Genomic DNA, 17761 nt, shown 5'->3' on the forward strand with positions numbered 1-17761 from the left:
GGGTACTTTGGAAAATTCGTTACCGATTGCATTGATCCCAGTGTTCACGGTGTTGGGTACTTTGGAAAATTCGTTACCCATTGTGTTTAACGCTGAAGATATATCGCCAAAAATATCATAAGTTACTACTAGTCCAAAAAAATGACAAGTTGCAAAATACGCAAAATACTTCATTTTTTATTTCTATTGACACGGCTCCGACGGAGGCTGTTGTGCCGATTAACAGATATAGAACCCGCGGATAGCCGCTCACGTCTTATTTGACGGTTGGTGGTAACACTCGACCAAATATATTTAGTTAATTAAAAAAAAAAGAAAAGAAAATACAGTTTTCAGGAAAGAATAAAAAAAACCAATATTTATTTTCAATGAGAAAAACACAAATACGGACGGCGTAAACACATGACGGTCTGTATAATAAATAATAATGTCGGGGTCCGGTAAACGTCTAGTACGATATTTTGTCTTCCCGTCCCGCCTAGGCCTTTACAGCGTTGGTGGTGGCGATAGTGTAGACCTGTCGCTGCGGTGCCTGCACTTTGTACCGGCGACCGTTGCGTACCACTACCGTGGTCCGTGTCACTACACTCACTATATAGTATATACTCAGTACTCACTGTGTTCTTTTCCAAACGATTGTACGCGCATCGGTTTTGTGTTTATTTACAATTCAATCTAAATTGTGCCAAAAACTCAATTGTTTTGGATTTTGATATATTATGAACTCTGTTGCGTTTTAATAGATTAAAAAATAATAAAAATCACAAAACACTTATTTAAGTACGCAATACGACTTTTAAGGTAATCATTTCACTATTAAACCGGCAACATTAGCGTTTGGGGCAAAGGGAAACTATTGGCAAAATAATACGTCTAAGCTATTGCACTCGCATGGCAATTTATTTTTAATAGATGATATTACACTGAAACTGAAAACTATTTTTTTATAATATTATATAGTATAATGAGTATAATATAGTAGTATGATTATATAGTATACTATAATGTCATAATGAGACTATATAGTAGGAAATTTAACACGAGACCACACTACCATAGGCCATAGGGCACAGGCAGCACGTATTAAACAATAAACAACTGAAATAACGAATATAAAAACAAATAATATTGTTATTTGTTATTTTTTATAGCAGACAAGACGTGAAGTTTTTGAATTTGAAATTTGAAATATTTGAATGTTAGGTTAGGTATGACTTAAGATCAGAGGTTAAAAACTCAAGACATGGATAAATTACGCGCAATTAGGGTGATAAGAATAATTTTATCGGGATTGATGTTTATTTTTTATAGTTTCAGTTCCAGACATTTTAACACGGGATAGTATATGAAACATTTTTGATGTGACAAAAATGAGCCGCTAGGAACGCTTATTGCAATAATGAAAGCGATTACGGCCTACGGGTTAACCCACCACCATAGGGTAATTAATTACTAATTATTATTAGAATTAAACCTTGTCAATACGTCTTGATAATAATGATTATTGTTGATTAACGGCATTAACGCTAAACGGCTTATTGGAATTCAATTTTATTGTGAAATGTGAATAATTATTATTTTCAAACAGTTTGTACGCTTTTGACTTTTGGTATTTGATGTTTAAAAACTCTACAGGGTTTTTGGGGTTTCCAAACAATAAACAGTAAAACCTCTAAATACCGGACACTCTCGGTCGTCTTAATTTTGTCCGTTATTTAGAGGTGTCCGTTATTCAGAGGGGGAAAATAACTTGCAGAAATTAATAACTATGTACAACATTATTTATAAGTATATACAATATGTATAATAAGAATATATGTATATTATTTTTATTATTTTAATACAAATATTTATTATACATATTATGTATTATTTAAAGTTATGATATTATTATCTATGTAAAAATTAATGAAAATGTAAACAAAAATTAACATTTATTGAAAAAATCAGTTACTTTAGTTACTTAAGCTTGTTTAAGATCTTGATGCATAGTCATTTCATGTATCAAGGCATTTTCTAATTCGACTACGTTGGAGAACAGTGAAATGTTCTGTGTATCGATAGAAGAACATAAACTGCTGAAAAATCGTATGAAAAATGTTTTTATCGACGCGATAACGGACGGATTAGAATGATTAGATAAACTATGATTGTACATAGTATATAATAATGAATAGTAGTCAGATTATATAAGATAGATAGATATTTATTGAGGTGTTCCACTATTATTCAACATTTACGATAAAAATCGTCAAAATCAAAAATTAAAATGCCATAAGTGTCCGTTATTTAGAGTGTCTGATTTTAGAGGTTTTCCTATATAAAAGTGGTGAAAATCTCCCCGTTCCCATAAAAATGTCCGCTATTTAGAAGTGTCCGTTAAGGGAGGTATCACTGTAATTGTTATTTATATTATTGTTCAGTCATTCATTGATATTTGATATAATGATAGGTATACACTATACAGTCTACAATATACCTTTGATTATATTGTACCTTTGATCTTGTGGTGTTTATTTATATTTTACATTATAAAAAAATTAACGGGGATAAATTTATTGAAATTAAAGGGAAAAGGCAAGGGCGCGAATATAAAATTCTCAAGGGGGGACAACATTTTAATTATATCCATGAAATAGGAATAGGTTTACAATTTAACATTATACTACTATATTTTATATATAAAACTGAAAGATTATGAAGTAATAATTATTTAATCAATTAACCTTAAAAGTTATTTATTGAATTTTCATTTGATTAATAATATAAATTTACAAATAAAAATTATAAATTTCTTTTTTTAACATTAATTTTTCAACATTTTCCGGGGGGGGGGACATGTCCCTCCCTTGCCACCCCCATATGGGCGTCCTTGAGGAGATTTCCATGCTTGAAAATAATTTTTTGATAATTAAACCATTTGTCTGAGTTTGACAACAAATCTCTATTTAGTAACATTTCAATATTGAAAGAATTGGCATATAATTTTTCTTTACAATACAAACTTAAAATAAACACTACATGTTGAAAAAATAACAAGTAAATTGGTTAGGTATATAGGTAAAGTAGAAAAAATACTTAAACAACTAATAATCAGTTAAAATAATTTTATTTAACTTTTCTTAATAATATTACATGACAAAATCTTAAAAACTATTATTTTGGACATTATATTCTCAAACCTATCACAATCAAAACAATTTATAAAAAAAAATATATCTTAATTATAACAAATGATAGACATCACCATTGCTTCAATAGCTTTTGTGCGATTTATTTATAACTTAATATAGCTGCCATGTAAATTCTCAAAATTCTCAATAATACATAGTAATATTACCATACAATCAGCTATCTTTCAATATGTATCAAAATATATTTATTTATTTAAATTAACAATAAGTTTTTGATCACAACTTAATTTTTGGTAGACAAATAGTTCATTAATAAGGAAAAATATGAATCAATAGCATTTGTTTTAAAGATAAAAATAATCCATAAACAACATAATATATAGGTACGTACAATCATTGAAAAAATTGTAAATTATTTGAACTATGGAACAATACTATAATTACTGAACATTAGGATAACAGTATAAAAATGTTGATGTATAGCTTAATTGTTATTTATGTTTATCAATTTTAGGTAACAAAATAAGTTGGAACACATATTGAAAGACAACTTAAGTCTCATTAAATATTTATCATATTGTTCATTCCAAACACAATATTAAATGTAACAAAAAATATAACAATTGAGAGACCAAAAAGTTTACTAAAATCATCTTTAAGCTAGCTATGATATATATTGTTTTATTATTGCTCTATGTTTAAAATATATATTATATTCTTTGTAAATACACAGCCAAATGGAAGCAAATTGAAAAACTGACTCAAGTTAAGTTAATTTTTGCAACAATTATGATTGGAATGTTGAATTAGGAATGAAATTTGGTAAAAAAAAATAAATAATATATCATTTAAAATAAAATTAGAAGAAAAGAAAATTGTAAAAATTAGCACTTTTAAGCATTCAACCAAGTTAATTAATCCATCATGCAATAAATTTATCATATTTATTATAAATTAAGTACTTGGACTTATTGCTAATTATTCGGAAATCTCACTTAAGGACATTTAAGAAGATTATTCAGCCTTAATATGATCATCAGATGCAGCCACAGAGGCAATTTCACAAAATGACTGTTCTAAACATTGTTTTAATTCTTGATAGCTAACCACTAATATGGTTTTTTCATCGCGTGAATACAAACAAATCTAAAACAAAAAACAATTTTTAAATAAGAAAATAAAACAAATAATAACATAATTATATTTAGAATTTACATTATCTGAAGATCCAGAATCGAGTTTATTTAAAGTATGAACTATATGTGACATGTCTAGCCAAGGACGTCCGTCTTCAGTCACTTGATGAAATAGATAGTCCCTAAATAATTTTAACATATACCGGTCACCAGTTTCTGACCATGCAGGATCTAAATTAAATCTAAAAATAAAAGATTCATTATAAAACAAAAATAAATGCAACATTTTTAATAAAATAATACTCAGGTCTCTCGTTAATTGATCCAAGTTTCACAAGCAATCGAAACAAACGGCCATTTTCCATTTCTTTAGATAGTTCATTTTCCAAATTGTCCGAGTGATTTTGTGCAGCATCCAATTGTGTGTAAAATCTGGCTCCAATCATTGGCATTAACTCTGTAATATGCCGTCTTTGACTACTCAGTAAATACCTGAAAAATAAATAAAATATTTATCATATTGTGTTTTATTACTTTTAGTTAGATTAATGAATCAAACCTTGTCAAATTACGAATATCACTACTGTACGTGCGTGTCATTATATCAAGGCAAGTAGCAAGATTATCTTGATGAACAGCTATCACAGATCGACAAGCCAGTGACAGTAAAAGCTTACCAAAGTCAGTTAAATCTTCTTGCTACAAATGTTAACTCATATTTTAAAATATTCATTATTAAAATACACTGAATCTTCACTCACTTGAAAATGACCAATCATGTTTGAACTGGCCATATCATTTAACAAAATATCAGTAATAGCTACACAGTTGATCCGTAGTCTCGCCCTTGTATTTACATTACCAGTCACTAAAATTCTATTTGGACTAAGACCTCTTAATGCCAATCCAGATCCATGTATTGCTCGAAGTGCACTACTAAGTTGAATTGCATAATTCCATAATGTATTTTCAGATAATATTCCATTACTAAAACAATGTTTATCATAGCTATTAATTAAAATTATTTTATTACCAACAGTCCAACAGTAGTTAAATTAAGGCAAGTCTTTAAATATTTATATGAGGATATGTTTAACTAATAATAATGAATTAGTAAAAGTTATGTTTAGAAAATATAACATTAAGTTAAAAAATGTAAAAATACATAACAAATCTAGAAAAATAGTAAAATTATATTTCATTATTGAAAATAAATTAACCATATAATTATATGTAATACATACAACAGTTATTCAAAAAGTATATTCACCCCCATTTTACTAGTAATAGTAGATTTATTCACTTTGAAATTAAAAGTAAAGACTAAAAGACCATTATATTTTCTAATATTTAAATCACTAAATTAAAAATTTAAAAACTACTTGTTCAAAATATTGATTTAAATACTCATCATCTACTAAACAATTTACAAAAAAAGCTCAATAGCTTTTTTATTAAAAAAAATAAAGTAATTATTCCACATTATCTTTCTTAAATTGTACACACACAAATTGAAGTACTTAAAATTAAGTAATGAAGTATACTTAAAAATCAACTTTGGTAAATAAAAAGAAAACCTAATTTTGAAAACTAAATCTAGGTCTTAAAATAAATGCAAAATTTCGATTTAATATAGGATATTGAATAATAATTTACCTATGCTGATGTCGTAAAATAGCATTTTTAGTGTGACTGTAAGGTCGCGGCGCATTTGGATCAGAACTAAATGGATCATTATAACCGTTCATGGTTTCATTAGAATTGAAATGCCGTGTTTGTAAAGATTCAGAATCCGGATGATAGTTAAAAACAAAAATTAATGCTAAAAATAATAAAAATAATTAATTCAAAAAATTTAACTATTATAACATTTTTACTTTCATAATATAAGACACTTACAACTATCATTAAAAGCTTTTGTTATAAATACATCCTTTAATTGAACAATATTTGCATGATTGATTTTTTTCCAAGCTTCAATTAATGGAACATATTTAGTAATTGTTAGTCGAAAACCTGTAACAAAAAATTAGAGTTAATTTCAAAATTGTAATAATTAGATTGAAATATACATGAAAATAAAAGTGATTGTTTAAACTTTTAATATTTATTTTTATAAAAAAAAAAATAAATAATAATATAATAAATAAATAGTAGTAGTAATAACTAATAAAAACAATTTATTAAATTATTACCATGAATTCGTTTTAAACAACATTTCTCTCCTGTCTTTGAATAAGTTGCTCGATAAGTGGATGTACTATAAGACAATATTTTAGATGAATGTCCATATATGTCTAATGGATAAACATCATGATAATCTTCAACATTTTCTGGTAAATCTAAAATACAAATATAAATAAACAATTAAAAACTAATAAAGAAAAATCTCTTTTTTATTAAGCATGTTACAAACCTGGCCATTGGTCTGAGTCTGGTGAGGCCATTGATAATGCATTTCTATGTAACAAATCTCTTCTTAAGTCATCTTGTGCATATAATGAAGAAGTTGGTGATTCAACAGATGGCATTGGTAAATATCCTGATGGATCATCAAAAATGTTACCATTTGGTTGATTAGTACCATTTGTGTCTGGAGGATAGAAATATGTTGTGCCATTGACATTTTTCTATTAGACACCAATTAATAACAACAATTAATATATATTGTAAAGATATTTAAAAATTATTTAAGATAATATTAATTCATGCTATCTACCTGATATGCTTGTATAGGCTGAGATTTGTCTTTAGTGTATATTGAGGAACCATCAGGATTATTTAATGAACTAATTAGATTTCTAGGTACGAAATCAACAGTTGGTATAGATGCCTGAAAATTATCAACTGCCTATCACAACATGTGCATAATAATTGCAAATTTTTTATTTATATTCTAAGTGTATAATATAAAATAAAAATTAACATTGTGCATTAGGTTAATTATTATTACACCTAATTAAATGAAAGTGTATTTTAAAGTAAATAATAAACAGTGATGTGATCAATCTATAGTGAAGAGCAGTTGAATAATTGAGTAAAATTCTTCTGCCTCTGGGATTAATATTTATCATATGATAATTATAAACCATGAGCCTAGTAAAAATTATCATTTTTATTAAAATAAAAAAAACTCAAAACACACTTGAATTTATGGTTGGTACGTATAGGAATTAAGTAAGTTATGTTTTTTATTTCATGATATAGAATTGATATGTAATGCATGGCCAAAATAATAATAATAATAATAATTATTATTATTATTATTATTATATTTAAGTTATAGGTATGATATTATGGAAAAGAACTTAATAATTTTAAATACCCATCAAAAATATTAATGTTCATTGAGTCATTTATATGCATTTTTTAATCCCAGAGTAAAAGTTAATTATACTTGAAAAACTATATTAAATTTTTAATGTGAATTAAAATGTTTTTAAAATTATGCTACTTCCAGATTGACTATTTAAAAAAATAGATTAATGCATATTAAGGACGATGGAGCCATTAACTTTTCAGTAGAAAAGCTGATGCCTAATGAAAGTCAGATTTTGATCATTTTTGTTTTGTTTGAAAGATGAAGATTTTATGTAGGTCTTAGACACTGTGATTTTAAAAACTTTATTTTCAGAAGTTGTAATCAATTTACATATTGTACATTTTTTTAGTATTTTAAATGTATTTAGCTAATATTATTTAAACTGAATTAAAAAAATTCAGTCTTCAATACGATCTGAATATCTTACATTAAAAAAAAAAAAAAAAAAATTAAACATTCAATCAAAATCTGATTATTCTACAAGATCATTTTTACTGTATAGTGAAGGTTAAAATGGTTTGATTTTATTTTACTACTCAATATTTAGTATGTCTACAATGTCACGTAATTGAAAAGTAGCTGGTTTCTTAGTATTGACAAAATAGTTAATTTACTAAAAGAAATATATTTGGTATAAAATCTAACAATATGACGTAATATTTTTATCTTATTATTAATTTACCTTTTTCATTGATAGACTGGGAGATGACTGATTTATATCTAAATTAGAATAATTTTTTGATAATGTTGTGTACAATGTTGATTGAGGTGAAGTATTATTTTGACGTTTCTATATATAAAAAAAAAAAAAACAGTTACTTATTAGAATAATAAAATTATGTACAAAAATGCACTTTAAAATTTAAATTATGAAACATGTACATATTTTTAATTCATAATGATAAATATATATATAATATTTCATGTTATATTTAATGTTTAACATAATATTGGTAGTTGGTACTCAATCATTCATACTATAAAACAATATTTACAATAAGTACCAAAATATTTAATAGCTCACTACAATTGTTATTCAACATTAATAAATAAAATATTACATATTATCTGTTATTAATTTATAGAATATTATGAATTTTTAAAAGTGAGTAATTACTTTGAAATAACTTTTTGTTAAATTATAAAAAAATGATTTGCATTTTGAATACTTTCTCATTAAATAGTATTAATTATTGATCAATTGATGCTTTTCTTATGACCTTAGGTTATTGAGGTCAAATTTGTTTGTCCCAAAATAAAAGTAACTAAAATAATACATAAGAAATGACCTAATAACCAATAACAATAAAATAAAATGTGTATATTATATAATATACATACCATATAAGTAGCAAGTTTTGATTCTTCTGGAGGACCATTTTGCAATAAATTATATTGCGTTACTAGTGCCATTGGATCCATTTTTGATCTTTGATCTTCTTGCTTTAAAAAGAAAACAAAAGTATTTTATGAAACTAAGCCATTAGGCAGTATTCAAGATCACAAATAAAAACATATTTAAAACAAAATGGAAATAGAAAAATATTTCAAAATGTTTTTGACAGTTAGTACAGACATCAACAATAGTTAATGACAAGTGTAAGTATCATAAGTAACCAAATTTGAATAATGTATTTGTTATTGTACTAATTAAATTCTGTTTAAATATATTTGCAGAACATGTTGATGCGCATCAAAGTATTCACGATCACAATTGTTAGAGGAACAGGGACAAGAGAACCTCGATAAATCACTTACTTGAGACGACGTTATACGTTTGAAGTCCAAAATGTGTATTGTGTAGTTGGATCGAGTGCGGTCGTAAGTTAGTGCATTACTACACTTGTCCAAAGTGCAAATGCGATTTGAAATGTATCTATATGAAATTAAAACCTAGCCGTGAAACATCGAATGACGGTTGCCGCAGACGATTTCACAGCGATTAATCATATTTAGACAGCGATCGAGTTATTTGTTCTTTAATAGTTATAATTCTTTTTTTGCTCAAGCAGCAAGTACGATGCAGAGACGTTTGTTATTGTTAGTATTTTTCGTCACGAGTTGATTACGCGGCTGCCGAGTACTTAATGTACGCACGTCAACTCCGCAACAGAGTAGTGTACTGACCAATGATTCTTCGCAGTTCGCGTCTCCCAAGCCGTGTCGTCGCGGTCACCGAGTGATTTGTTATTTTATCATTCGTTCGTTCGTTTTTCCGAACGCGCCGCGCACTTAGTATACATATAAATTATAGAAGTAAAATAGTTATAATAATTATTATCCTATTTTATTCTCCTCCGTGGCCGTGCAGTCAGCTGCACATCAACGATCAACATAGTGATTGTGAATTGTGATTTATATTGTAGACTGTAGTTCTAGGCATTACTTTGTTATTGTTTTCTTTGCATTTGGAAATTATCTCATGGAAGATAAACTTTGATAATATCATAGAATAAAAACTCAATAATTTAAATTTAAAATAGGTACATAGTTTAAACTTTAAATTATTGAAATTCGACATAAAAGGTTTATAAAAATATGTGCATATAAGTATATATGTGTTGTCTATATTTTTATATTTCTAAATCAAAATTTTATGAGATAGGTACTTAAATTTTACTACACAATATTTTATTCGATTTATTTTATTGGCACGCGGTCCGTTGTGATTCAGGTTTAAGGATTTGAAAATATTTATTGTTTGTAATTATTAAACATCTTCACAATCAATCCAATAGAAGTCAATAAATATTAAATAATGCCGCGAAAAAAAAAAACCATTGAAAAAATCTTCAAACCCTCTTCTAAAAAAAACTAATTCCACAAGTGGGTTTTCATAAACACCTAAGCGTAATGCTCAATTTTTTCGAGTCTAAATCGAGCTAAATCTTATCAAATTGCTCAAATTTGTGTTATTGTGTTGATACGTTACCAGGGGTCTTTTGAACAATTAATTTTTTTGTTAGACAAAAATTTAATTCGGATAATATCATTTTGTACTTTCCTCGACTGTAATTTTTTTATTTATTTTGTTATGAATATCATAATAATTACTTTATAGTTCATATACTTTCTTTGAAGTCAAAACGAATATTTACACAATCATGGTATAATAATATTATACCTACCAATAATTGGATTGTGATTGCTGTTTTAATTTTTAGTTATGTTATGAGCCAGATGTAATATGTATCAATGTAGATATAATCCAGTATAGCTATCCAATGTATTTCCTTAATTACGATGTTACAATATCTGTTCTATAGTATAAATAATAAAATAGTTTATTCAAATATTTTTTTTTTTTTTTTTAATAATTATTATAAATTTATTTAAATTATTGTATTGGTTAAACTATAAATTTTAAATTGACAGCCAAGGATTAGATTGTTCACAAATAGAACATACTTTGCTGTCAATTAAATAGGAAAAAAATTCATATATTTTAAGTACCTATTACTTTACTTTAAAGACCACTGTTTTGAAAAAAAAATTTCATAGTAAAAGTACTTATAATTTTTATCAATATTATCATCTAGTTTAATCTTGTACATTGTAGCTAAATCAACTTAATCATTCTGATAAATAAGAAAATTGTTAAGTTTTTTGATAATTTATTTAAATAAACGAGAACAAGTATTCTGTTTTTGTTCCACTTCAAGTCCACTTGTAATAAGATTTGGAAAAAATGTATTCTAATTAAGTAGCTATAGGTAGGTACATACGGAGACTAAAGTTTTTAAATTATATTTTGATTGCATTGTAATTATTATAAAAAAAAAAAAAAGGATCTGAGGTGATTTATTTATTAATAATATAACTAGGTATGTTTTAGTTTTTACTTTTTAGTAAAGAATTTAAAATTTTTATGTCTGCACATTATTTTCGGGAAAATAAATGTGTTTATTTAGGATTATCCTTACCTTTCTAGAAGCTGTGTGCTGTAAACCGTATCATAGTTGGCTCGGAACGAGAAGTCGGAAAATAAATTAAATACCTAAACGAAAATCATACTTGTATTACAACTGGCTACGAAACCATAAATCAAAATTTAAAACTAGTGTTATGACTTATGATGAAGGATAGTGATCGTCATGGAAGGTTTTTCAAGCACTCGTTGAAAAGTTGAAAATCATGGTACAGTAGATGTCGCTGCCGTTATCGTCCTTACTCATTGACGGGATACCTTGAACGTGGTTCCTGCCGCTTCCCGGTTTTTAACGGCTACGGACTACAGTTAATCCTTGTTTGTTAGTTGAACCATTAATTTATATAACTTACTATTGGTAAGCATACCTATAAAATTATTATTATAATATTTCTAATATAGGTACCAAAATCGTATTTAGATTTATGTTATCATGCATGAAGAACTTAAGAGCTAGATCTAAAAAATTGATTATGTATGTAATATAATAATAGTTTATGATAAACTATACTCGTATGTATACACGAAAACAGTAGATAAAAAAAAAAATTATTAATTCTAGAAAATAATATAAATATTTTTTAAATAGATGCTTATGACTTGAAGTGCCAAAATTGTTCGTTTTCAACTGCATTCAATTGTCTTTCATTATTAGGCGTCTAGTATCTATGATGCATAATATATTCGTAGGTATCTATACATGGGATGAGATTATTAACAGCTCCATATGTCATACATTTTTGTTAGCGTGTTATGGTCGCTTATACGCATTAATTATTGTTCTATGATACTATATATTATTCTTATAGCACTGAGGCCTGAGAGAAATGTTTCTCGTTACCAACCGACATACTATACATTAGTATACAATATATAAATTATAAGTACACAACGACGATGAAAAACCATATGTTTTCATTTATTCTATAAGTGTGAACATTCGTCGGCGGTTTCAAAACGTTTTTGACAGTCATTTTTTGTTATCTTGTCTTTTATATTTATAGACATAATATTTACTATTTATCATAATATTATATTGTTGAAATATATAAATATCTACCCAGAAATATCATATTTTATCCAGAAATGAACAGACATGATGTTATTATTTGATTTGTACTTGAAAACTGTAGGTACTTATTGTGTAGTACACATTGCGCGGCTATAGTTTAAAATAATCAGTAGGTATTAGACACCTATCAATTCAACGCGTTTTCCTGTTTTAGCCGTTTTAGGACTACCTACTTAATATTTTCAAAAACGTTAACAATTCTCAAGATATAATGAGTGTTTTCTGTTGAAGGAATCACGCCACATAGTGAAATAATTAAATCAAGCATTAATAATAATTTAATTTAAGAAATAAGATTAAGTACACGTACAAGCCGCTGATCAGTTAAATCCGCATAATATTGTAGCCTGTAGGCATCTATTGCCTATTCGCTTGGTGTGCACTAAGCTTGTAGAATATTAACTTAATCGAAATGGTTGTTTAATAATATCAACTATTTCTATACTTACCATCTGGTAGTTATCTGCGTGACTGCATCTGTTTGACCCAATCAATCAATTGTAATAATGTGTAATGACGTATAGGCCGTACTAAGGCACTGATTATAGCAGTACCTATACTAATATATTAGCAATAATATATTTCTAAAGCATTGTATATATTAAACACGAACAATAATATTTAGTTGGTGTGTAATATGTTAATGTGTTAATTGTTGACATGTTATGTGTTATGTGGCCATGATTCTGTGATAATGACAATAGGTATTGAATATAATTGAGCGTTAACTATGTAGGTACCTATAGGACAAGCTCAGTTATTTAGTCATTTAATGGTAATTAACATGAATGTAAGGATATCGTATCAAACAATCGTTTATCAAGAAATTTTAACCGTCAGATATTTTATAGATAATTTTTAAAACTTACTAAATTTACCTAATGAAACTTTACCGTATGTGTGGTTGATTATTAAATACAAATTCTGTATAGACAATTTTAATGGTTAATAACATTCATTACTTATTACTACTTTTATCAAAAAGACTAAAAAACACAATTTTTATAAATATTTTTAGACTTTAATATTGTTGTTATTAAATTTAATAAGATTTGTTAAAACTTCTTTTGTAGTTTCATATTAATATTGTACATCAAATATCAATTATTTTAAGTAGGTAGTACTAGTAGGTACGTATATCAGTTTGACTACTATATATTTAATATTATATACTAATAAGTACACAAGTACACCCCGCGTAAATTATAAATACTATATACTTATCAATGTTTAAATTTTTTAACTTTGAAGGATAATAATTATCCTGAATTTAAAATTAATAGATTTTTATTTTTATTTCTATTTTAAAATCAGAATAAATGTAGTGCAGTATAAAATATTTATCTTTTAGAATAATAATTAAACACTTATTATTTAATAAATTTATTATAGGTATTAATATCGGGTTGTATGAACAATCGCTAAATAATGATAATGAGTTAATAGTCCCTTAAACACGATTTAGTGGCTCATGGTTGATCCAATGCAATCAATTGAACCATTAAATTAATTAATTTTTCATGCAGTCCGGCATTATAGATATTACAATTTTCTTGAATATATTATTATTTAAATTATAAGTTAATAGAAAAAATAGTTTCTTAAAGTATTTTGAGTACTATTTAAAAATATAACTATTATTTATTATAATTTATCGATTATGGGATCTAAGTATTATCCTGATAGTCGATTTATCTTTTAACGCAAATAAAAATAAAAATAAAATATACAGACAAAGTCTTCGTGTTTAAAGGCGTATTAAACGTGGATATATTCTGTGATTGTAATGATCCTTAATGTTTAAAAGTACTTTATTGTTCATCAGTAAGATAATCAATTGAATTTAGTACACTTTTATGGAATCCTAGTCAAATATTTTTAATTAATAATCTAAAAAATATTTAAAAATATTTAATCAAAATATTGATGTTAACCAAAACTTTGTGGGTTTAAAGTCACTGAAGACCAGATTGTTAGGGTTTAAAGCTACTTTTGTCTATAAAATCTTGAATGGAGATGTCGACTGCCTTGAATTATTGCGAAAAATCGGCCTTCAAGTAGGTACCTTCTATCAATTCTGGGAATAATCCTACTTTTGCTAAGTAGTATAGTCTAAAAAAAATATTTTATCGATAGTCCGGTGTGTTGCCTTTCAAAGATATTATGTAATCATATAAATAATTCTGAATTTTATAGTACGTTAAAAACATGTATTTATAATTTAAATAATAATAAATTAATATTAATTTTTTTATTTGATAATTAATATTCCTCACTTACTATTTACTGCACTCTTATACTGTGAGGTGTTCGTTATTTATTTATTGATTTCTTTTAACAGTAAATAGGTATAAACTATTATTATTATTCATTTTATTCTTAAATTATTAAAATACTACGAAACTTAAGTTAATATACCTGTATACTTAATGTAAGGTATTAAGATGTAAACCAAAGCATGAGGTATAGTTGTTTTAAATTTTACAAAGTAATTAAGTACATTCAAATTTGATGGATGGGGAAGATGTAATCTTTGATTTCTCCATTACCTGTTTATGTCTCATTAATAATAGTGTACTCATTGTGTAAACTTTACGTGATTTTATTATATATACTACTTCATACTGTAGAGAAGTAATGTAAATATATATGTATTGTTAAATTTCCAAAAAAAAAAAAAAAAATCAATAAATAAATAAATAATAAGTGTGATGTTATAATAATAGAATTAATACTCTTTACTTTCATCATTGGTGTTATTAATAAATAGAAATGTTTATGATAGTTTATTTCCGGTTTAAAATAACATATTAATTTCGCGTAATTTTAGTAATTATAATACGTATATTATACATTTTGAAAATTCGTCGTAATTTTTAATTTACTTTAATTAGTGACACTCATGTGACTTGTTAAATTGGTGAATAAGCGTTTAATATTTTAAACTAAGGTAAAAGACTTAACTATTTGGACTTTAATTTAGTATGTAAAATATGAGAGCGGAGTACACGGAAAAAGATCTAAATAAGAGAATATCTACCTCAGATTTCCATTGTAAATATATTATTTAGTACCTACATAGGTATATCCGACTATGTAATTTGGAGGTAAATTTATTACATTAAACATAACTTTAAATTATTTCGCACTAATTTATATCGTTGGTTAGAGGACAAAACTTATGTAAATCTCATACAACATATTAGATAATATATTCAACGAATATGAGTGTATAATATTTCCACGATTTAATAATATAATCATACTTCTCATGGTATTTTTTTTTTTTTAAATGAACGATATTGGTCATTTTGAAAAATAATTTTTTCATAACAATTGAATATATGCAACCTATGGATTCGGGTAGGTAATATATTCTTATTCATATAGGAGTTAATGGTTTTCTACGATATTTAAGTTCAATAACAGAATGGACTTAAAGTGAAAAGCATAGTATTGTAAACCGTTATTAATAGTAATTAATAAGTATTGAGCCACATAACCACTGCCTAGAAAACAAAAATAACAATACTTGTCAACTGACATGATCTGCAGTGATGAAGGGATGGTGAATTTAGCTGATAAATATTTCGATTTTTTGGTTATTGTGATTTGTGTCCAATATGTCGGAATCTGATGGATATTGTATGCGATGGTCATTGAGCTGAACGTTTTGAAACTAAACCATAACCATTGTGAACTTTTATGTCAATACAAGTGAATATTGAATGACATACCTTTATTTATTATCTATAACTAATACTTAAGTGTCAGAGATTTAAGACAGTTTTTCAATTAGGTTTGTAAAGATATAATATAATAAAGGCTATAGTATATAACTAAATATATATATATAGTATATACACATATCTATACACTATATTTATGTACATGCAAAGCGACAAAATTATATAATAATATAGATTTTTTAATTATTATACACAACGGTTGATATAGCAAATTTGACCACGAAAGAATTTTTTTTTAATAATTTCCTGAAATGAAATAAACTTTGAATCTTATTTATTTATTTATAATTTATTAATTCTAATCGGTTTTACAATAATCCACTTTATTATGTCAACAATACTTTTATCGACCAGATATCGTTTAGCATACTAAACCTTGACTATTTCGTTAGCGAAGCATTATATTTTATTGTGATTTATAAAATCGCAAACTACGTTGACCATGAGTCGTTGTTCTTACCTGTCATTATCCGTAATAATTAATAACAAAAAAGAATTAAGTCGTCGTGTATTTAATATTCGTGGAGTATTTTGTTTTTTATGCGTATGCACTAAGCGTATACTTAATACTTATGGTACATATTAATACTCGTAAATTCAACTTGTAGTGTTTAGGTGGATTTTACTTGATTGGAACACGATATTTGTGTAATTATTCACAAAATAATGTGTGTTTTTTTAATTGTTTTGTTTTTATGAACAACATTAGAATATTTTAAATACCATGAACACTAATATAATTATTGATTGTAATTATAATCACATTAATAAATTTAATCAACATATTATAAAACATACAACAGTTTAAAGTTTTTCGAGATAAACTATTAGCAATAAATCATAATTAATAAGCATTAGATTACTGAATATAAACTATGATTTGAATAAGTTTATATTTTGTTAGTTTGTTGTGTCTGTCGCAACTTTCTTTGTCATGGTTATAACCTTCCATATTTTAAAATGCTTGTAACTATTGTTTAATTATTCATATTTTTTTAACGTTATAAATATAGTATACAGCAGATATTATTATATAAAATTTGTTTTAAAATAGGAATTATCTTAATTAAATCTTTTATTATTATTTTTATTGAGATCAGTAGTTTGAGGGAGTCATGTTTGATTTTATTTGTTAATATTTTTTTATTATTTTTTTATAATTCCGTCACTATTTTAAGTAAGATTATCAATCGAATTAAACAATTTGATACAATAAATTCTGACAAAGATCAGAATAAAATAAAATAAATTATTATTGGTTTAAAAAAATATATATTCTGGATTACAAGTGGATGTCGTGTTATATGTGTGAAAATATTGTAATTGAAAGTGAGGGTTAAATATTATCTTACAAATATTTCGTGTATAAAAAAGCTACGTTTCATAAATTAACGTATTTTGAAGAAAATAATGAGTAAAT

General features: G+C 26.0%; 2 protein-coding genes across 5 annotated transcripts in view; both read right to left on the reverse strand.

Moving 5' to 3' along the window:
- LOC112598674 overlaps positions 1-427 on the reverse strand; it is a 1648-nt gene extending 1221 nt beyond the window's left edge. For 2 of the 4 annotated variants that reach the window (XM_025345211.1, XM_025345210.1), the window contains exon 1: positions 1-427. This exon ends at the window's left edge or, in 1 of these variants, runs on beyond it. In XM_025345211.1, coding sequence (XP_025200996.1) covers positions 1-174 — 174 coding nt within the window. In that variant the 5' untranslated portion in view covers positions 175-427. The other 2 variants (XM_025345209.1, XM_025345207.1) reach the window with 2 other exon arrangements.
- Positions 428-3650: 3223 nt separating this feature from the next.
- Positions 3651-9951, reverse strand: LOC112598673 (PAN2-PAN3 deadenylation complex subunit PAN3). Its single transcript, XM_025345206.1, has 13 exons — positions 9351-9951; positions 8934-9035; positions 8275-8382; positions 6990-7103; positions 6687-6900; positions 6466-6612; positions 6170-6286; positions 5927-6092; positions 5032-5257; positions 4830-4969; positions 4574-4762; positions 4350-4512; positions 3651-4280 (listed from the first exon to the last, which is right to left on the reverse strand). Exons 2-13 carry the CDS (start codon positions 9012-9014, stop codon positions 4149-4151), a joined length of 1797 nt encoding a protein of 598 aa, XP_025200991.1. The 5' UTR covers positions 9015-9035; positions 9351-9951; the 3' UTR covers positions 3651-4148.
- Between the last annotated feature and the right edge of the window lie 7810 nt (positions 9952-17761).

Source organism: Melanaphis sacchari, unplaced genomic scaffold, assembly GCF_002803265.2.
Source record: "Melanaphis sacchari strain LSU unplaced genomic scaffold, SCAv2.0 Contig49_pilon_pilon, whole genome shotgun sequence".
Lineage (NCBI taxonomy): Eukaryota > Metazoa > Arthropoda > Insecta > Hemiptera > Aphididae > Melanaphis > Melanaphis sacchari.

Coding starts and splice junctions, on each gene's coding strand:
- LOC112598673 (XM_025345206.1), bottom strand. CDS start 9,014: ATGGATCCAATGGCACTAGTAACGCAATATAATTTATTGCAAAATGGT. Junction 6,287..6,465: donor TTGTTTAAAACGAATTCATG/GTAATAATTTAA, acceptor TTTTTGTTACAG/GTTTTCGACTAACAATTACT. Junction 6,093..6,169: donor AAAAGCTTTTAATGATAGTT/GTAAGTGTCTTA, acceptor TATTATTTTTAG/CATTAATTTTTGTTTTTAAC.